Genomic DNA, 21825 nt, shown 5'->3' on the forward strand with positions numbered 1-21825 from the left:
CTCAGCTGACATCAGTAAGACAGCTCTGGAGACTAGGAGTGAGATGGTTCTTGTAAACTCTGACTTACGCTCTGTTATTTTTAGCTTTCTCATTATAGTTACATTAGTTGTCGTCATAGGGTTTTATGACTTGGATGTCAGCCACTCGGAGTCTCTGGAGCAGAACGGAATGCAAATTTCGCTAAATAAATAAATCAGGATATCTAATTGGATGCCATGAAAAAAAAAAATGAACAGGAGGCTTACCGAACTTCGTCAGACCAAAGGTCCTTTTCGGTACCATATAGGTAACTTCCACAGAAGTAAGTTCAGTGCTGGCAACCCACCGCTGAATAAGTTCCATAGGTTGCCTTCAGCTAGCAAGCCAAACCAACTCATTTTAATGAGTTGGTTTGGCTTGCTAGCTGAAGGCAACCTATGGAACTTAGCAGAAGCCTTGCACCAAGTTTTCAACTGGTTTAGAGTTAACCTTATTTAATGCAAGCATTCTTCGATTTCCATCCGTTCATTTAGTGATTGTTCAAAAGTACACTGGCTTGCTAGCTGAAGGCAACCTATGGAACTTAGCAGAAGCCTTGCACCAAGTTTTCAACTGGTTTAGAGTTAACCTTATTTAATGCAAGCATTCTTCGATTTCCATCCGTTCATTTAGTGATTGTTCAAAAGTACACTGGCTTGCTAGCTGAAGGCAACCTATGGAACTTAGCAGAAGCCTTGCACCAAGTTTTCAACTGGTTTAGAGTTAACCTTATTTAATGCAAGCATTCTTCGATTTCCATCCGTTCATTTAGTGATTGTTCAAAAGTACACTGGCTTGCTAGCTGAAGGCAACCTATGGAACTTAGCAGAAGCCTTGCACCAAGTTTTCAACTGGTTTAGAGTTAACCTTATTTAATGCAAGCATTCTTCGATTTCCATCCGTTCATTTAGTGATTGTTCAAAAGTACACTGGCTTGCTAGCTGAAGGCAACCTATGGAACTTAGCAGAAGCCTTGCACCAAGTTTTCAACTGGTTTAGAGTTAACCTTATTTAATGCAAGCATTCTTCGATTTCCATCCGTTCATTTAGTGATTGTTCAAAAGTACAACAACATTGAAAAAGCGACTTATGACCATTTCACACTTACTACCATTGCAGCATCCATCCATAGGGTCACATGATGAAAATTCAGACACGGGGCAAGTGACTCCTATTTATGACGGTCGCAATTTCCCAGAGTCACGTGATCCCCCTTTGCAAACTTCTGACAAGCAAAACCGATGGGGAAGCCAGATTCATTGAGCAACTGGGTTAAGAACTTCAGTGGTTCACTTACAGCTGTGGCAAGAAAACGCATAAAATGGGGGGAAAAACTCACTTAACATATGTCTTGCTTAGCAACAGGTATTTTGGGCTCAATTGTCGTAAATTGAGATCTGCCTGTAAATGGCTTTGTTTCTTTGCTAGTTTGTGCAAACCTAACTTGCTTCTTGGTGATTTGAGGGTTGGGTGACTGTTAATTTTTGATGGCCTCATCAGTGCAATAAAAAAAAACAAATTTTAAAGAAAGGTGGAGGAAAGAGTGGGAACTCCTAAACTGATTTTTTTCCCCCTGCGCACCAATATTTGAAGGAAATTAGAAATTATTTCCAAAAAAAATCTCACCCGTAAATATCTGCCTTGGCGACTTAAGGAAATCTCTGGTTCTTTTACTATCGTATTTTTCAAACTTGGTAATTTTAAGAACTCTCAGAATTCCCCAGCCAGCATGCTGGGACCTGGGTATTTTATTGCAAATGTCTTTATTGCAAATGTCTTTATATTACTTTTGAGTAATATAATGGCCACTACTTTGTCTAGATGTTTGCCAGAACAATATTCCTCTTGTTTTTTCACCCCACAGTTGATTTTATTGGAGGATTTGATTCCTACGGCTACCAGGCACCACAAAAGATGTCACACCTGCAGCTGCAGCCTTTATACACGTAAGTATCTTTCATAAATTGAGACCGGGCTTCCCCACCAGGCCTTTGGAAGAACTACAGGGAAGTAATTTCCCTTCCTTTTCCCTAAACACATACAGTGTGGGGCAGAGGCTCTCAAGCTCAGAACAAGATCTAGGCAGTTTAAATGTGTATTAAGGGTTTATTGCAAACTTAAGCTCTCTGCAAGAATTGAACTACTAATGCAGTGGTGAAATCACAATTTTCCTCCCACCGGTTTTGTGGGTGTGGCTTAGTAAGGGGGGTGTCATGTGACTGGGTGGGCGTGGTCAACTTTCCCCCACTTTTGAAAGCATTTTTTCCCTGTCGTTTCGGGCAGGGAAAAAAATGCTTTAAAAAGGAGTGGGAGAAGCTTCCGAGGATCGCACGGTTCAAAGCTCAGTTGCACGATCCTCGGAAGCTGGTTTTTTTTTACTACCGGTTCGCAGAACCAAGGACAATTGTTCCTACCGGTTTGGCCGACCAGGAGGATTTCATCCCTGTACTAATGGTCAAAGTAGATTGGCAGTAGATAAGAATCAATGGATTTCAAGGTGGGCTGGACATAGATCTCTTGCGGGCATGAAAGGATTCGAGACTGATGATGCATCTGACTCCTCCCTCAGGCTCAGCCTGGCCATCTCCTATATTGGCCTCTTTCCCAAATGGTGCAGTATTCTTGCATTTGCCCTGACTCTCTCCAGGAAAGATTGAACCCTGCCTTTATGAGTAGATGTAATGGCGTGGGAGGACGGACCTTGGGAGACAGGAGGAAAGGCTACAGACTAGGCCAGTGATGGCGAACCTATGGCACGCGTTTGATTTTGCTCCCTTTGTTCATTTTGAGACCAATCTGTGTTTCTCCAATGGCCCCTGAAGGATGTTATGTTGCAACGTGGAGGTATGATCTTAGGTCACTGATCCTCTGTTGTTCTTTTTTAGCTCTGGATAATTGCTTCCTTGCCTACCTGCAGTGAACAAGCCTTTGGGGACGTTTGCAAATCACAATAACAATGCCTAGCCAAGCCACCAAGATAAATGGAGTAGGGCAAAGCATTTCCAAGGCCGTTGTCAGTTCTGCTGGAGATTTGGAGGGATAACTACGTGACTCCATCTTGTCCTTCTCATCCGTTAATGCCTTTCGTTTGGTAGCTAAGCAAGAGTCATGAACCCATTGGGGAAAATTGACCAACACAATTTCTCCAGATCTAAAAGTTTCTGCTTAAAAAGACCTCGGAGCCAAACCAAGCTCAGGACTCCACCTACTGGCCAGATAGTGTACTGACACTGGTTCACACTGGCCAATCCTCAAAACTTGGGATTTCATTCTTGTCTCCAAAATAGGGAGAATCCTTTTCTAAACGAGATCCTCTTTTTTTTTTTGGGGGGGGGGGGGGGTGTCAGATTTTTTTTCCGTTTGTTGGTTTTTCTAAAAAAATAATAATAATAATAATTCTTGGACACTTCTCGTCTGACCGAACGACTTTCAGTGCATTGATCTGTAGGTTGCAATATTTTGCAATAACGAAAAGGAGTAAAGGAATAAAATGAATGGAAAATGAAATAAAAGGTGGGTAATGGAAAGGAGAGTTGGCTAGGGTCTGAAATCTGTCACACGTGCTCCATCCTTTAGTGAATATTTTCTAAGCTGCTTCGTCTTTTGACACTAGGGACCGCATGGTTGCCTCCAAATCGACTTCAAAAGCATTCCATTTCTGATGTACAGAAAATTCCAGGTTGGAATTTTCTTTTCCAACCTGGCTTTTAGGTTCAGAGGAAGGGAAAGAAAAGGCAGAGAGAGAGAAAGAGAGAGAGAGAGAGAGAGAGAGAGAGAGAGAGGGGGGTGATAATGTAGGCTCTAAGACCGTGATGGGGAACCTATGGCATACATGCTGAAAGTGGCAAGGCAAGCCATCTCTCCAGGCACACCAGCCGTCTCCCATTGCTCTTCTGGGTTCTGGTGCGCCGGCCAGCTAGTCTGAATGAGCATAGGAGCACCGGAAACTGGAAGGGCAGGTGACCGGCACACATGCGCACACCGGAAACCAGAAGCTCAGCTTCCCAGTGCGCACATACGTGCCAGGGAACTGCTCTTCCATTTTCCGGCACTCCCGCTTTTGCATGCCAGGGAGATGCTCTTCCAATTTCTGGTGTTCCCTCCCGCGTGAGCTCCCGTCTCAACACTCGGTGCAGAAAAAGTTTGCCAACACTGCTCTAAGGTGTCTCTAATCTAATCTAAACATCTATTAAAGAACATCAGTGAAACACGCCGTAGGCAGAAATCGTTCCTTTTATCAAAAGGATAACGCCAATTGGATGTCTATTTGTGCGGGCATGGTTTGTTTTTCTTCCTAGGACACCGCCTCTCTTCCACCAAAAGCGTGAGATGATAACTTCTCGATTCTCGAGGTGGAAAATGATGTTCTCAGGAAGGGGAGGTCTGATGGTTGGAGATGGCTGTACAAACGGTGTTTTTGCATCTCTTTTTATAAAGGGGCTTCAAATCTTTCCTGCACACCTCTATGTAGCCCCCTGTGGTTGAAGGTCATGAGATCAGGGTTGACAAGCAGGCAACCTTGTTCGGTCTTCAGCCTCTGCCGGAAGAGATCCCATAACATTTTGCAAGGTTTCGACAGTTGTCCCAAGACCTTGCAAAGAAGCTCTGGAAACCCTCCGATTCCACATAAAGGAACTGAAGTCTTGTAGAATCTATAGAATTTCAACACTTTCTGTTCCAAAAAATAATATTTTAATGGGGATCTTTTAGATGTGTGGTGAATGGCCTAGGAACCCATGGCTACTACATTGCAGACTGTAATCCAGTGTTACTCAACCTTGGTAATTTGAAGATGTATGGACTTTAATTCCCAGAATTCTGGGAGTTGAAATCCATACATTTTCGAATTACCAAGGTTGAGAGACCCTGTTGTAATCTGCAATTCCATATTCATACCATGGCGATCATAGAATGGGTGAAATGCTCCGAAGTCTGCTACCTATTTGCTTGCGGCACATGTGTGCTTCGTGCGCCAAACTTTAAAAAAAAACTTTTTAAAGCATTTTTTTAGCACCAGTTCTCCAGAACCAGTAATTTAAAAATGCTAAAAAAAAAAGTTTTAAAAAACTTCCGATGCTCAGCTGTGCAACAATCAGCTGTGCCGCGTGATCGTGGGAACTTTTTTTTTTTAAAAAAAAAACTTTTTAAAGCATTTTTTAACTACCAGTTTGGGAGAACCGGGACCATTTTTACTACCGGTTTGGGCGAACCGGCTTGAACCTGTAGCTTTTCACCCCTGTCCCTATTTGTTTCTAACTTCACTAGCAAAAGCCAAGCACCTCCTTGCAAATCAGTCTTCCAGTTTTATCCCCTCTCCCTTGTAGAACTATCCTTTTTTAATTTCAGATTTAAAAACACTGATTTTAAATCAGGGCTTCTCAATGTGGGCTTTAACTCCTAGAATTCCCCAGCCTTTCGCTTCCAAGAGCGGAAATGAAGCAGTTTGTTGCGTTGCTTCATTCCGTCTCTTCCGCAAGGCCTACTTTGGCAGCCCCAATACAGATATGTCCTAAAGCTAGGACCACAATTGAGCCCAAAATTTCTGTTAATTGCACTGCGCACAGGCGTGAATCGCACACACGAGCGAACTGGCAGTAGTGCCGGCCAAAACCAACCCGATGTGCACGCATCAATCAGTTGGCCTTTGTGCATGCGGCAGTGCCAGAAACTGGAAGAGCTGGTCTTCTGTTTTCCAACATGAGCATGCATACCTGCCTGCTGATTGGTGTGTATGCATGCCTGGCAGTAACCGTTAAGTTCATTCCTGGCGCCTGCATGCCCCCTGGGCAGCTCCTCTTCATGTTCGTGGCCCAAATGAGCGCTAAGTGATCCCTTTTCAGCACTCAGTCTTGAAAAAGTTTGCCATCACTGCCATGGGGGGGAAAAAGAGTAGGGGGCATTTTTGGGATCAATGTGGTTGGAAGTTTCCCATCCCTGCTCCAACCTTCTTAAAAACTTTCTCTGAAATGTCTGTCCCCAACTCTTACTGATGTGCCAGGCTGCATAAGCATAATATTATGCTGAACTGTCCTCTGTGTCATCTGCTTTTCAATGTCTCCTAAACATGAAGTCTAGCTTTAATCTTGGATCCTCCTGGATAACATGGGCCTATCACTGTTTCTCATCTACTCAACAGGACTCGGGGGGGGGGGGAGGAAAGGGGGGGGGAGTGGGAGCTCTGTATGCTTTGTTGGTGGAAAGGTGGGATGTACAGGTAGTCCTCCACTTACAACCACAATTGACCCCAACGTTTCTGTCATTTAGCGACACATTCGTTAAGTGAGTTTTGCCCCCTTTTGCAACCTTTCTTGCTCCGGTTGTTAAAGAGAATCACTCCCAAGTGTTACGTTAGTAACACGGTGATTAAGTGAGTCTGGTTTACCCATTGACTTTGTTACACGGTCTCAAAAGATGAGCCCAGGACACCAGGACATGACAACTGTCATCAATATGTGCCAGTTGCCAAGCGCCTGGATTTTGATCACCTTGACCATAGGGACGCTGCAACGGCCATGTGTGAAAAATGGTCGTAAGTCACTTTTTTCAGTGATATTGTAACTTTGAACGGTCAATAAGCGAACTGTTGTAAATCGAGGACTCCCTGTATGTAAAATTAAATGTACCTGTTACCTATTGGGATGGCTATTTGCTGGATTTCCTGTGCGTTATTGCAAAGCTGCTTGAAATTTCTCAAAGCAATAGAACGTCAACTTCTCAGATTTCCCGTGTTTTCTTAAATATATTTGGTGCAATATGCTTGCTGGAGTATTATGTTGGGAAAAGCCTTCACGGGGTAGAGGGTGCCTCCTTGATTGAACAGTGGAGTAGAGTGCTTTTCAAACTTGTCAGCTTTAAGATGTGGGGACTCCCAATTCCCAGGATTGAAAACTTCCTAAGCGTTGAAAAAGCTAACGTACGATTTACATGGTGGACTGAAAAATAACGCATTCCCTGGCACAGCAACTGGAAGCATCCTCTTTCTTGATGCTTTATCCTACACGATCTTATCTTACTCCAGAAGCTTACGCTACTCAATCTTTGTGTCAAGTTTCCTAATGATGCTGTAACTGTTTCATAATAATCGAGCCAATGTTTTAATACAAAAACCAGTGGTTTATTAATGGCTTCATTAGGGAAGATTTGTTCGCAGCCAAATCTTTGCTTTGTTCATCTGCTTCTGAACTTTACCCTGTTCCTTCCCTCCCCTCAGTCTGTGTCATAAATCACGTTACCCAATAGATACACCTCTCCCAACCTGGCAGCAGTAATCTGAGATCTGATTCCAGTCGACAGTATGCATGGAATTTACTTCCACTCATTCTGTCCCCATGACAACTCGGAGAGTTGACACTTTGAGGAACAAGATGCTAATCCTACTCTTAGACGAACAAGATGCGTTATCCTATTCAGTCTTTGCATCTGGGGGTAGACCAATTTACAAGTTTCTCTACTTGCCCAACGTGGCACCCAACCACAAAAAAATAAATACATAAACATTATCCTGGGACACGTATATTTGCCTTCATTCGTGAGAGATAAGGGTGGCTAGGGCTTTGAACAGTTCAGCTAAGAGTTGATTTAAAATTGGGTATAGAACACTTCTGCACTGTACCACACAGGTTGAGTAGATCTGTAGCTCCGTCGGATGGGATTTACAAATCCGAGAAACAAATCCACAAATTGGAGGAATAAGCACACCGTGAAAAAAAGGACACAAATGTGTGTTCATGCCTATGAACGCAACAATTTATTTTTTCTCTCACATGGAGTTGGAGTAAGAATGATGTAGTAGAAGAAGTAGATGTTATACTGGAAGCTGGACAATTTTTTTTTTTTTACTTCTTACTATTGGCCCTGCAACTTCGTCGTCGGCCAACAAAATTTCTATTTTCAAATGGCCTTTAATCGAGTTGGAAGTAGAAACAGCAGTGGTAAGCACTTGAGAAGTCAAGGGTTTGGCTCACAAAAAGTGGAGTCTGAAACATCAAACCTAGACTGACTTGATGGGATTTACATGGTAGGTGCTGACCATGAGATCAGGCTGATCCCAACCTTGATGGCTTTCCGGAAGGGTGTGAAGATCTGGCTTTGCCATCTCACCTGGGGATTACCGAGCAGTGTGAGCTCCTGGTGACTGTATTATATGGCTTTACATTGTTTTTAACATTTTGAATTGTTTGTACAGTTGCTTTATGTTTTGGGACCTTGGATACCATTTATGTTTTCATCATAAGCCGCCCAGGGTCACAGAAGTGAAATGGTGGCTATATAAATGAATAAATAAATAAAAATTGAGGACCCTTTCTCGCTATAGTCCAAAGTGGCTTAGGTTTAACCTACGAAAAAGCAAAGCAGCAGTGTCTCCATGCAATTCTTACCATTAACCCAGTTCTCTGGTCTCATACAACATACAAGGTGTTTGTGGCTTTGTACATCATGAGAATACGGCCAAAGTCTGAAATAAAAAAATAATATTTTATACTCAACACTCTGGACAATAAAAAAAGAACTACAGCCACTAGATGCGGCCAGTGGGCTGTGGTATGTATGTCGTTTTCCATGCCCAAACACACTACTTAAATTAAATCATACATGTTCCTAAGTAACAATATTTTAATCTCTCTGCTCTTTATTTCAAATAAAATTAATTTATTTCATGCATTCATTTAAACAAACCTCGTAACTTGACTTGCTATCAAGCCATGGAATTACGATGTTGCAAAATTCTGCAGCGTTATAATGGATATATTTCTGATGCTGTGCTGGTACTCTAAATATTAAGGGCTAATAATAAAATTGCCAGAGTGGTAAAGAAACCAGAAACCTTAAGAGTGGTTTTTAAAAAAAATCTTTCCTTTTTTGTTTCAACCTGGTGATTTCCTGTTCCTGCATTGTTCCTCGTCTCCGGATTTCAAACGAAGGGTTCCTTTAACTACGACGTATACTTGCAGGAACTACGAGTCCCAGAATGCACAGGGGCCATGGAATGGGTGCACCTTTCATATCCGGGGGAAAAGCAATGCAAGGCGGGACATGGAGTCCACAAAGTCGATCATCTGTATTTATAACGAAGAGGTTTCCAGAGGGACCTTTCTTTGTGTAACTAACTTTTTTTTTTTTAAGTGACAGATACTTACTGGGTACTGGAAGCCGAATCTTATATACTGGATAGAGATGGCTGTTCAACAGCATGTTGTCGTACCATTTGTTTTCATAATGCATGGAATAAACCACAATAAGATCGGTCCACGGAATACACTAAACCAGGGGTGTCCAAACTTGGGAACTTTAAGACTTGTGGACTTCAACTCCCAGAATTCCCCAGCCTGGGGAATTCTGGGAGTTAAAGTCCACAAGTCTTAAAGTTCCCAAGTTTGGACACCCCTGCACTAAATGAAACAAAAGCAAACACAGTTCACAAACCATAATATAAGTTCACACGATAAAGCTGGCTAAGTCCCAGTCCTTATGTGTAATAAGTACTTAATTTTAAGATTCTCTAAATGTATTGGGTCTGCGGTTATTTAAAAAGCAGAGTTTTGGGAAATACTGTTATATATTTGGGGAGTTTCACCTTTCCTTTCAAATCGACAAGCTCATTGTCTTAGCCCCTGAGCCTCCGTGTCCCTGTGAAGGGACCACTTTGAAAAGACCTAACCACAATTCTCCCTTGCTACTATTCTAATATTGTCTAATGTTCATTGTAAAGTGCTACTGTGTTAGTTCTGTAGGAAAGCAGAGATTTCTATTTGTTACCTGTATTCACCCTTCGTTTTAATCTGTGATTCTTAAGGTAAATCAAGCGAGCGCTGTCTTATCTTTCATGTAAGAAAGTTTGCAGGAGGAGGATCTGGAAGCTTGATTTGGAGGGGCATTTAGCAAATATTTCCCGCAAAAAAAAAAAGGGGTGACTGACAAGTTGTGTATGGATGTCAAATCCATATTTGCAAAGCAGGAACCCGACATAAAGTTGGAGGAAGTCGAATAAGATCACACTGGTTTATTGAGTAAGAGTAGCAACGCTGCACACACGAGGCCTCAGGAGAAACTGGGTGTTGTCCCACCATGTTCAACTCTGTCTTGTGTGAATGGTGCCATCTTGTGCTTGCTATTCTGAAACATGTCTCAACTGGTGAGGGAGCGAAATTGGGGTTGAGCGGATTTCCTCGGTTGCCAAGAATATGGAATGGACTTCTGTCGGTGAAGAAACAATTATATGCTCAATTATATATATAGTATTTGTGCTGATAAATAAATAAATAAATACAACACAAATATAAAAAAAGGCAACATTAAAAATAAAAATATGGGTTTCTGTCTGGATGGTTTTCTGTGATAAGCCGAATGACAGAAAGAGGAAGTAGTGAGCTTCCTCCCATATTTGGGCATACCAGGGGTTGTAACACACACACACACACACATACATACATACATATATTGTTTTTGCACCCCATCCCCTCCCACCAAGATTTACAGAAAGACGGCAGCTCCGTTCCCATTTTAAGCCCAAGCCCGAAGATGGCAGGTGAGATCTTGCCGAAACGTTGCCAAGACAATCTCAATCTTACACGGAAAAGACCCGAATACAACAAAAGCAGCATACCTACACCAGTGAAAATCTACGAAAACACACACACACACACACACACACACACACAATTGCTATATACAAATATCTGTTCCTACAGAGTACCTAGTTCTTCTTGTTAAGTCCTGAGCCCGAATGCGCCCACCCTCCTTGACCTATACTATTTGGACTTTAAACCAGGATGCTAACTGGGGAATTCTGCGAGTTGAAGCACACACAGTCTTTAAAAGTTGTCACGTTTGAAAAAAAAAACAAAAAACACGAGTGAAACTCCCCCACCCACCCAAAATGCAATTATTATTCATCAAAGCTTCCAAGCCTTGCCCATATCTTGCGGGCAATCTCGCGCGTTTACCCTCTCTGGGTTTCTGTCTGCCGAGCCAGCTTGCCCACTCCGTCTCCTTTCTTTTCATTGACCCTGGGAACTCGGACCCACCGACGGCGGGCGGATTTCGTTCGCAGCGCGTGTGGCAGGAGCGCAGGCAAGGTGTAACTCGATTGCAGAAAAAAACGACTTCAACAAGAGTGGTCGATGCCTGGCATGCGCTACCTGACTCTGTTGTTACATCCTCAACCCCCCCTCCCTAACTTTAACCTTAAACTGTCCACTCTTGACCTCACCCCATTCCTAAGAGGTCGGTAAAGGGGGCGTGCGTAAGCGCCCCAGCGTGCCTACCTTCCCTGTCCTACTGTCCCCATTTGTACCCATTCCCTATGTCCTTTATTCTTGCTTATTCTCATTCCTGTTATCTTGTACATGAATGACAAACTAAATAAATGAATACAATGAATAAATAAAATAAGTATTGTTTGAAATAGGGGATCAGCTTTCCCCCCCCCAGCCCCCTCCTGCGCTGGATCACCACTGCATTTGTAAATGCAGCGTTCCTGTTTAACCCGCGTGTGTTAACCCCAATCGGTCATTCACACAGCTCCCACTACCACCACTCCAAGCAACCAATTCAATCATTTCCTGGCAAAGCGCCCAATGGGCATTTTATTGCCCGTGAGAAGAATGCACGGAGACACCCAATGCAACTTTCTCTCTTGGGTGGGAACAAACAAACCCTGCCGAAAAGGCCCTCCCCCTTTCCCTTCCCTTTTTCTTCCTCGCTCCCCCGGATCCCGCCGCCACGCCGTTGGGCGAAACTCCGCGGCGCCCGAGCCTCTCCGCGCTCCAGCCTCAACTTCCCAGAATGCAGCGCGCCTCCCCGAGTCCCCAGTGCGCCGCCATGTTGTTGAAGTGAAAGGCAGGGGGAGCGGCAGGCAGAGCTAGAGGCCGGGGGGAGGGGGGGGGCGTTGAGATCCGTCTTCATCCTACCGTTCCGCCCGTGAGTATCCGGACCGAAGCGGGTTAGAACGGGACTCCGGAGCCCAGGAAGCCCGACGGCGAAGCCGTATTGGGGCTAGGGCTTCGGCCGAGGCTGCGAGGGCCCTCCGAAAGGCGGCCCTGGGCGGGCAATTCTTGCCGAGGCTCTTCCTCGCGCTTGTTCCTGGTACATGTTTTCGAGTCCGAGCAAGGCCTCTATTGTTGTTCCAGGAAGGGGGAGAGAAAGGCGAGTCGCTTCTTTGGGGACAAGGGGAGGCGGCGGCTGCCCCGTTCAAACGACCCTAAGAAAAGAAAGGAGGGGGGGTTTCCCTAGGCTCCCCAACCGTGTCTTGGCTTTATTTTTATTTTTTTCCTCCCTTCCCCGTCGCTTTTCTTTGGGGGAAGGGAGGAGAAACGCTGGGTTGGCCTTTTAGAGACTTATTTCCAAACAGCCAGGAAGGCAGCTTGGTGATTTCTTGAGTGGGAGGGGGGCTTTCCTTGGCTTCATCCAACTCCGTCGTGGTTTTGAAAGGAAAGTGGGGTTGTGGGGTGGAGAGGGGGGGGAAAGAGACAAGGAAAAATAACTAGGATGTGGAAGGCGGGTAGGTGATGCCTAATTAACTTGTACAGGAGTCGTATATGCAGGAAATGGAGTACGTGTCTTTTGCCCAAAGCTCTTAGGGTAAAGTTTTTATCTGTTTGGGGTGGGTGGGTGTATGTGTGTCATCAGTTAAGCTTTGGGGCTGGATGGGTGGTCTCTTTTAACAATTAAAACATTTTTGTTGCCCTTCATTCAAAGCTATGTCGCTTGGTTAGGATGTATAATTGGGATTTATTTTTGACTCAATGTTTAGGATTAACAAGGCAAAAAAAGAGGTGCTCTTGAGTTTTTATTCCCCCCCCCATGAAGGGGACTGGGGGGGGGGATAAAGGTTTTTCTTTCTGGGCTTAACTTATATAACTTTTTTAAAAAAATTATGTTTTGGTCCGTAAGGAAGCAGCAACAGGAGGCTGTTTTCTTCTCTTCCTAGGCCTTCGGCTGTTCCAGCTTCAAGTTAGTTTTGGCCAAGCAGTTTGGAAACAAAGCAGTTATGGAAGAGAACCGGGTGGCCTATTGTTATAGCGTGAATTTGTCCTACGGAAAAGGCAAAGCAGTATTTTACACTGTGCAGTCAGTACATATCCAGGAGGCAGTCCTGCTGTACTTATCAAATGTTTGTTTAAACAGGACAAACTTGTGTGGTTTGTCAGTTTTTAGTTGTTTAGATTGCATTTCAGCAACAATTTAACAATGTAGCCTGATTCTGTAAATGTTTACTGATAGTGATTGCCACTGTATTCAGCCGTGTTTATTCCCCATGTTTGTGTGTGGGGAATTATGTCCTATATCAAGCCACTATTTTGGGTGTTCATCCAGTGTTTTTAGGTTGTATAATTTGAAAGCAGTTTGAGGGGAAACAGCTGATTTCATGTTTTGCACTAAAGAGAGTTTTGATGGCTTAATAAGATAAGTTTAAATTACTGGTATTTGGACTAGAGGTATTTAAAAAATATTTTCTTACATGGGACTTTAAAAATATAGCTTTACATTTACTATTTAGGCAGTTTTCTTCTTTACCAAACTGATTTTGGAGTTTATTTCAAACTGTTTACGTGTGTGTGTATATACACATACATATACATACATACACACACACACACACAGATCATGTGTGTTTGTATGTGCACTATGTAGCTTTGCATTGTGCTCAGCTGTAAAGTGATTTATTTGGTTTTTGCCTTGGTATCCTGTGTGAATCCAGACAGTATTGGTTTGTTCAGCAAAATATTAATACACCATCGGTTTTTGTGATCATGTTTTAATTTCCGTTCCAGATTAACACTGGGTAATTTGTAGCAGGCATAACTTTTTATTGAAGAGTATATTAACAAACTCTTATCTATAGTAACTAGAAATAAATCTCACCGGAAACTGAATCAGAACCAAAAACAATTTAGGGCCTCAGAGTAGGGAAATTAAAAAGGCAGTGGTGATCATGAGCCCCGAACATACGGAGTTGTAATATTCTTAAAAGGATGTGTTTTAAATTGTACACCAGGGACTGTAACGTAAATCTTTTTGTTGAGTGAAAAATGAAGATAGCAGAAGTTTAGTGTGCTATTTTCTCCCAATGGTAATGGACTTTGGATAAGGGATAGTTGATAAGCCCCAGATGGGCTTTTTGTCTTCACTTCTTATCAGGCTAATTTAGGGTAGGTGGGAATTTTAATCTGTCAGTTTTAGAATGCCTATTTGAGGAAAGTTTTGCATTTTTGTTGAACTACAGAGTTTAAACAATTCCTCTGATTTCTAGGCAACAGCATCCTTGACATTCTAGTCAAATATACACCATGACAAATGAATCTTACCTATGTAGGTTCTAGAATTTTCCAGGAGATTTAATTCCATTAATCATCTTGATAATTCCGTAATGCAAAGTAAATACAAGGTGTATTATAAATGCCCTCTTGTAAACAAGAGGGGGTAAAGACATGGGCTAAATGAAAATCCCCCCCCCCCAAGATGTGATGAGGGGTTCACTTCTCAATTGTCTGAATGATCAGGCTGAGTGTCACCTACTTCCATGTGGTGATACAAACATTTAACACTTTGCTCTTCAAAACTTGTCAGCCTTACTCATTTTGGGATGCCTTGCAGATGGCAGATAAAAATCTATTGCTGAATGACTGTTGGTAGTACTGATGCTTGCTAAGATTCTGAGGAAAGAGTGACTAACTCCTCCATCATAGTTTAGCCTACTCTTTTTCCATGTAGCTCCTGCAGCCTACAAAGTCTTTTCTTGCTGTGGTCCTAATGTGATAGGTAGGTGTTGACTAAGGGGCAAATGTCTCATCCTAGTTCTTCTGAGGTTCTGAGCTGATTTAAGCTGGGATGTTTCTAACTAGCATTCTAACCATTGTACTGTATTCTTGAGTTCTCCAAAAAACACAATACAATTAGTTTTCTTAACAATTTTGCAAGCAACAATGCAGTGGTAACAACGCATGGGATGCTTTCTTTTCCATGTTCATGGATAGAACTGATACTTTATAAACATTCATACAAGTAATGGACTTAACAGGGGAAGGTGTGCAGAAACACATATTCACTAGCATTTTTCCCCCTCAAGTACTTGGGCCTGGAGATGGAGTTAATCTACACGCTGAAAAATGTTTTATTTCAGTAGTTAAGAATTGTTATAATGCTGTAGGCTTTTCTTTTAATTTTGAATGTAGAAAAATAACACTTTTACCCTTAACATTTTCAATGTGTGCAGTCTCTCACTGAAATAATTGATAATATTGTTTCTCACCAATCGACCTTGGAATGCTCATTGTTGCTGCTACTATTCTTGTAGTCTTTTGTCATGTGGATTTGCCTTCATATCTTGAGACAGGTGGATTGTCGAAGACCATTAATGCAACACAAAAATCTTGAATGCAGTACAGTGCGAAATATGTTGACTTAATTTTTTTTAATTATCTCAAAACCTCTTAAATTATTTTTAAACAAGAATTGCAAGATAGGCTTCCCAGGCCCATGTACAGCACTCAAACCATTTATGTTTTGTATCTCGCTTTTGATCTAAAAGGTTGACAAGGCCATTCACAGCATTTAAATTTATAACAAAAATTAAGACTACAAATAACAAATAGCTTATTATCACTAAATGCAGCAGAGAAACAGCTGATGCATAAGAGCTTATACCCCAATTTAGGCTTACAAGAAAACCCCCCCACTAATAATTTTCCTTTTTCGTTAGTTCTTTTTCCCCTTTTTAGCCAAAGATGCTCTGGATCCTGTTAACTCTCTGAGGATATCGATGGAAACAAAATAAGATCAAATCCCTCTTGAAAGCTCTAGAAATTCTATGCAACTGCTTACTTTACTTTTTTCTTATTTCTCCAGTAATGGCATGTGGAATGGGCCAACAGATTATTGGGGAGGGATGACAATTTTGGATAATCCTGCCAGTGATATGCAATTCTAGGATTCCCTCTATTATATAAGAAAAGAATAATTCTGATGAATCAGCCCGAACACCATTTCATGCAACTTGATGGATTTAGGAAACTTAACAGAGTGGAAAGGCAATGATTCTCTCACACTATTGTTGAGTAGGAGCTGGTGTATAAGATAAGCTGCCATGGATTCTGAATGTCTCATATAGTCACCATGTCTACTGTGGATTGCCTAAATCTCCCCGTGTTTCTCAGAGTGCATTTCATTGATATGTCCTTTAGAACAGGGGTCCCCAACCTTTTGAACCTCAGGGACCACTAAATTCATAATTTAAATCTCATGGACCACCGATATGACCTTCGTAATGACCGGCTGGATGGGCGTGGCTAAGTGGTCATATGACTGGGTGGGCGTGGCCAACTTGATGACTTACATTGAAGGGTGCCTCACTGGCCTCTATTCGCCCCTCCCCACTCAGCCACTCCTTGCCTGCCCGCCCAGGCTCCTTAGGGGCCCCAATAGGAAGCAGTTGTTGGAGCCAAGTAGCCACCACGAGAAAGAGTTGGCAAAACAGCTGGCTCAGTTCAAATTGTATCTGACTTGAGAAGGAGGCTTAGCAGAAGCACCTCACTGAGGACTACGAGCATAGGCTTTCTAAGCAGAGGGAAGACCTGCGGGAGTGCAAGGCCAGGTATTGCCACCTGGAGGCTCAGCAGACTGAGATCGTCAGCCAATTCCAGGCCATGATGCAGTCCCACTGGAACGAGGCCCTCCTCTTCGCCACCTGTGACGCTTCCCTCCAGCCTTCACCTAAAGTCCCGCACCAGGAGGCTGAAGCAGATCCCATGTCGGAATTTCTGCCCCCTTCTGACCCGCACAAGAAGATCCTGAACAGGGAGACTCTCTGCAGCAACACAAGTATTCATTGCATGTATCCATCCCAGGGGCCGTAGTTTGAGGCCCCCTGATTTAGTGCGATGTAAAAAATGCAAATAATTTTTCTGCGGACTACCAAAATTTTCTCACGGACCACCAGTTGGTGACTGTTACTTTATAAAACCAGAAAGGTATGCCATTCCATTGTAATATCCCTATACAATGCAAGAATTGTGGCATCTTACGGGGTTGTGAAGATGCTTCCCCAGATTTTATCGAAATCACGAGAGGTCTGTTGATTGCAGCTCTCCTGTGGCTCACCAGACCAAGCAGAGAGCCATTTTCTGGAAAACGCTCAAGACGCCTGGGCCTCGAAACTTTGCATGTTGTAATAATGCACGCCTTAGCTCGGTGGAATATCCTGAAGTTCAACTATGTTTCAGAGGAACAATTCACTTGAACAGAATAAGGACAGCTCTCTTATTTGATTAATAGTATACATGCTGCTTGCATGATTTATTTACAGTTATTCATTTACCAAATAATTTTAAGAAATAGAATTTCTCCGTATGCTTTCCAAATTTCCCCCCTTTGCTCTGCTTAGGGAAACTCCCTCGTTCCTCATTCTTCACTACTTCAGTTGTAGGCCTGTAGTAGAAGTACTTTGTGGCTTTTCTTCCCAAGGACAATTTGGTTGGCTATGCTTCAAAAAACTGATTAGAGTACAGTAGTTATGATTTCAGTGGGTGTCTAAATTTAGAGATTGTGCTATCTGCCTTGTGGCTTTGTTACGGGTTTTTTTCATTGTTTTGTTACATTGAAACACATTTTTCCTTCTTAAGCTAGTCTGAAGAGTAGAAAGCCAACATATGTACTTCATTTATCTGTTAATTTAAAAAAATGTCAATTATAATGCAACAACTTTGCCATCACTGTAGGATGAGCAGCAACTTTAAACTGTAAACTTGAGAATGTTTTCATACTTGGAAATAAACAGAGAAGAAAAATCCATTGTTTTGGTTTTGGAGCTGTAGCTCCAAATAACAACAACAAAAAAAACAGTTATACTTAATGAATGCAGATTGAAATAATTTTATTTAAGTAAATACTTTCATTTGACCATACTTTGTTAATAAATCTTTGTTACTGAAAGCTTTGTAATGTTGGTATCCAAATATAGGTTGATTAAGTTGCAATCCATAGCATACTGAATTGTCTCTCTTCCCCCCCTCTTTGAGATGATAGATGTATGAAAAGTATTAGTGTATGGAAACAGGAGTAATGACCGTTTCATACATACACCTTTAGCACTTTTGCTTAGTGAATACTATATCATTTAATCTCTTTATCCTCACACGTATTTAAATCCTTTGCCTGCTTCTATTCTTTTTTGCATCCAAAGGGGAAGATTTACTTCCAGTTTTAAAGAAACCACATTTTCTTCCTTAAATTGCACTTTAAATCTTGTGAGCAAAAATGAGCCACAATCACATTTTTCTTGAATTCCAACTAAACTGGGAATTATATCTTACTTAAAATGAGAAGCAGTTGCTGATACCACTGTGAAGTAGTGAGGGGTGTGTAAGAGGAATACATCCGTGGCGCTTCCGAATGTAGGGAAACTAAGAATTCCTTTTAAATTTGAGCTGTGAGAGTGCTGATTTGTCGAATCAGTTCACTTGTTTCCCCCTGCACCTCTTCAAATAATTTTTCCTCTGATGGAGGGAACCCCTCCCTTTTTAAAAAATTTGCGATTTCTAATGTAACAAAAGGGAGAAATTCATTACCTGACTATAAATATATTAACACCTTATTTAAATCACATTGAAATGTGAATACTCCGAAAATACTCTGTAGTTAATAATTGTGTTCCTTTATTTGCTCTGTTTGTCATGAAAATCCAGGCATGACTTAGTCTTGAAAATACACACTTCTTTACCATACCAATGTTAGTGGTGCGTATGCAAATTGTAGAAAGTTTTTGATTTGTATAATCACTTTATCTCATGGGCCAACATGAGGAGAAATATGGAACACCTATTTTTAATTAAACAATTTTTTTTAATGTGTTACATGATTTTCTATACAAAACATATAGTTTAAAAATTCTGGTTCTTAGAAGCCAGGCACAAACCCTGGTTTGTTTTAGTAGTCAGGTGAATGCACTTTATATTACGGTGTCTGATTCGCATGTAAAAAGAAACCAAGTGTGTTCTGAATTTTATTCCAATTTATTTGTATGCCCAAAGTTGCAGTATGGCTTAGAATGGTGTCTGGGTCTGATATCAGCTTGATTTCATTTCAGATAAATCAGTGTAGGTGTAAGCACCCAAAATTATTTTTCATCCAGGAATTTAGGGCACATATCCATTCATCCAGTAATGTTTGCTGTGGTGTACTTTTGAGATGCCTTGTGAAAAAGTAAGCTAGTGCAGGATCCCCAACCCCCGGTCCATGGATCGGTACCGGGCCGCGGCATGCCAGAAACTAGGCCACGCAAACAAGTGAACCCCATCCATAGGATGCAGGCAGCACACAAAACCACGCCCCCTCCGGTCCATGGGAAAACACCTCTCCGCGGAACTGGTCCCTGGTGCCCAAAAGTTTGGAGATCGCTGAGCTAATATAATCATACGGGTGGGACTTTATTAAAGGATTCCTTGCTGTGGCTATTCTGTATTTAGCTGTGAGCTTTGGAAATGGGAGACTCAATTTAATTAGTGTTTTGAACTTGTCTTCTCTTAGGTACTGGTGGAATGAGCGTTGCATGTGTCTTGAAGAGAAAAGCAGTGCTCTGGCAGGACTCTTTCAGCCCCCACCTGAAACAGCACAGTCAAGATACAGCTAATCCCAACATGCCTGTTGTTTTGACATCTGGAACAGGGTCCCAGGCTCAGACACAGCCAGCTGCAAATCAAGCCCTTGCAGCAGGGACCCACTCCAGCCCTGTTCCTGGATCCATAGGGGTTGCAGGTCGCTCCCAGGACGACGCAATGGTGGATTACTTCTTTCAGAGGCAGCATGGTGAGCAGCTTGGGGGAGGCGGAAGTGGTGGAGGCAGCTATAATAACAGCAAACATCGGTGGCCTACTGGGGATAACATTCATGCTGAACATCAGGTAAAAAGTTAAATATTTCAGAACTGAACAAATGAGCTAAGCGGGCCTTATGGTAGCTGCATGCAGTGAATGTGATGAAATTTCTGTGTATCTGATTGATCATGTTTCCTTCTCTTGCTTCTTGCACTTCCAAACTGAAATTCTTTTGCTCGAGGTGCAGCAACGCGAGATTCCAAATGCCTTTTGATTCAAATCAGAATATTCAATTGCTTTAAGCTTGTTTAATTTGCTTTTTGTATCAAGATGCTTTTTTCTTCCCCTCATCCTTTTCTTTCCTTTTCAGATGCGTTGCTATTGTTTAATCTATTTGATGCATTTACGAAAGCTCTCAAAGCATCGCTGGCAAAATCGCTTTATGTTTTATATTGGTGGAATGTTTATAGTTTGCTGCTTGTTCAGTCTCATGTCTAATGGGACTGGGGAAGCATAACTAAAAACCAAACATTCCTTTGATATTCATTTCCCTCCGCCCTCCTGCTGCTGCCACTAGTAAATATTTTTAAGTAAGCTGAATTTTATTACTTGTCCAATAACCGGGGAATTTAAAAAAAAATTATCTTCCAAATTCAATTTAAAACAGCAATTTGGTCACCCAAACAAAGTGTTTCTTTTTTGTATGGGCTTTTTGTATATTGTTTCAGAAACTAAATTATATGGATACAGTGATTATATTTCCCTGAATCATCTGTCAAAAGCCATTGAAATGGGAGTGTGTTTCCACCAGCTCTTTTCTTTTGAGCCAAATGGAAGAAGGGGTGGTGGTGGTGATTTATAATGTAGGCAGGAAATAGCTGCTGCGATCTGCCTTTGTTCTATGCGCTTGGAATGCTGTGTAGCAATTCACTATATTGTATTCATATATAGGAGGCTGTGGGGAGTAGTGGGGATTTTAGAAGACAGGGTGGGTCTGTGTTCATTTTTTATGTGTTGATGTTAATTTAAAGATAATGATTTTCACAACTTTTAGTTCTTTTTTTTTTTTTTAGCATATTGGCATTCTTAGATTGTTTAAAAGTGAACATCGGAAACCAATCTCATTAAACGTATCTTTTTAAAAGCCTTCCTAAGCTAATGAACAGGTTCAATCTCTAAGTTTGGATCAGAGTTGAATGTCCAGTTCTTAACATTTTTGTCCTTCTAGGAGCCAGTCGCCCCCTTTTAAAAGTTGACAAAGAGTAAGAAAACCTGTGAAGTGTAACCACGTTTTGAGAAATTTACTCTGTGGGTTTAATCTAATAAGATTAATCTTATACATAAAGGGCACCGCATAATAAATCATTGCTGTCTTCTTACTAAAATGAATTGTGCAATTTTTTTGAGAATGTCTATCAAATAGTAGTAGTCTATATCTCAGTATTTTTTTTGTAGCAGAAATTTTATATATATATATATATATATATACATTTTATATATTTATATTCACTCTTCATATCCAGATTTCAAACTGCTAACTTGATAATTTCTTCCCAGGCTTCTGTACTGCTTCGATTCCTACCATGTGAGGCTCTTCTCATGGAAGACTTCAATTAGCACATTGCTTTGAAACAGCGCTATTTTTTAAAAAAATGTATTCCATATGAGCGACAGTGACAAATTAACACACTGAAGTAATTGTTTCCGAAGCATCATTAAAATTCATACATGATTGGTAAAGTTAACATGGCAGCAGCTGAGAATGGCAGATGAAAGAGGAGAGTCCTGACACACTTTCTAAAAAAGGATAAAAGCCACCAGATAATCTGCTGTCTCTTTAAGAGCTTGAGAATTAGCAAGATTCTTAATAGGATAAACCTTTATGCATGACCTCAACCGAAATTTTGATGAGCTGGGATAAAACTATTATCTAGCACAGGGGTAGTTAACCTTTTTATACCTACCGCCCACTTTTGTATCTCTGTTAGTAGTAAAATT

General features: G+C 41.7%; 2 protein-coding genes and 1 long non-coding RNA gene across 10 annotated transcripts in view; 2 read left to right on the forward strand and 1 right to left on the reverse strand.

Moving 5' to 3' along the window:
• The window catches only part of NKAIN1 (sodium/potassium transporting ATPase interacting 1), a gene marked incomplete at its 3' end in the record, with an annotated part of 38991 nt that extends 35226 nt beyond the window's left edge, over positions 1-3765 (forward strand). The window contains exons 6-7 of one of the 2 annotated variants that reach the window (XM_081962145.1): positions 1884-1965; positions 2905-3765. In XM_081962145.1, the coding sequence (XP_081818271.1) occupies positions 1884-1965; positions 2905-2914 (92 nt within the window). Of the gene's footprint in view, positions 1-1883; positions 1970-2904 lie in introns of those variants that run through there. The other variant, XM_081962146.1, reaches the window with a different exon arrangement.
• A 3514-nt stretch (positions 3766-7279) lies between these two features.
• On the reverse strand, positions 7280-8946 carry LOC309397123. Its single transcript, XR_014176213.1, has 3 exons — positions 8696-8946; positions 8398-8474; positions 7280-8146 (listed from the first exon to the last, which is right to left on the reverse strand). It is a non-coding gene; the product is annotated as an uncharacterized lncRNA (long non-coding RNA).
• A 2828-nt stretch (positions 8947-11774) lies between these two features.
• Positions 11775-21825, forward strand: part of PUM1 (pumilio RNA binding family member 1) — a 54497-nt gene continuing 44446 nt past the window's right edge. For 3 of the 7 annotated variants that reach the window (XM_081962591.1, XM_081962595.1, XM_081962596.1), the window contains exons 1-2: positions 11778-11938; positions 19541-19914. In XM_081962591.1, the coding sequence (XP_081818717.1) occupies positions 19552-19914 (363 nt within the window). In that variant the 5' untranslated portion in view covers positions 11778-11938; positions 19541-19551. The other 4 variants (XM_081962593.1, XM_081962594.1, XM_081962597.1 and 1 more) reach the window with 4 other exon arrangements.

This window comes from Natrix helvetica (assembly GCF_964273705.1).
Source record: "Natrix helvetica genome assembly, chromosome: 9".
In the NCBI taxonomy this organism is placed as follows: domain Eukaryota; kingdom Metazoa; phylum Chordata; class Lepidosauria; order Squamata; family Natricidae; genus Natrix; species Natrix helvetica.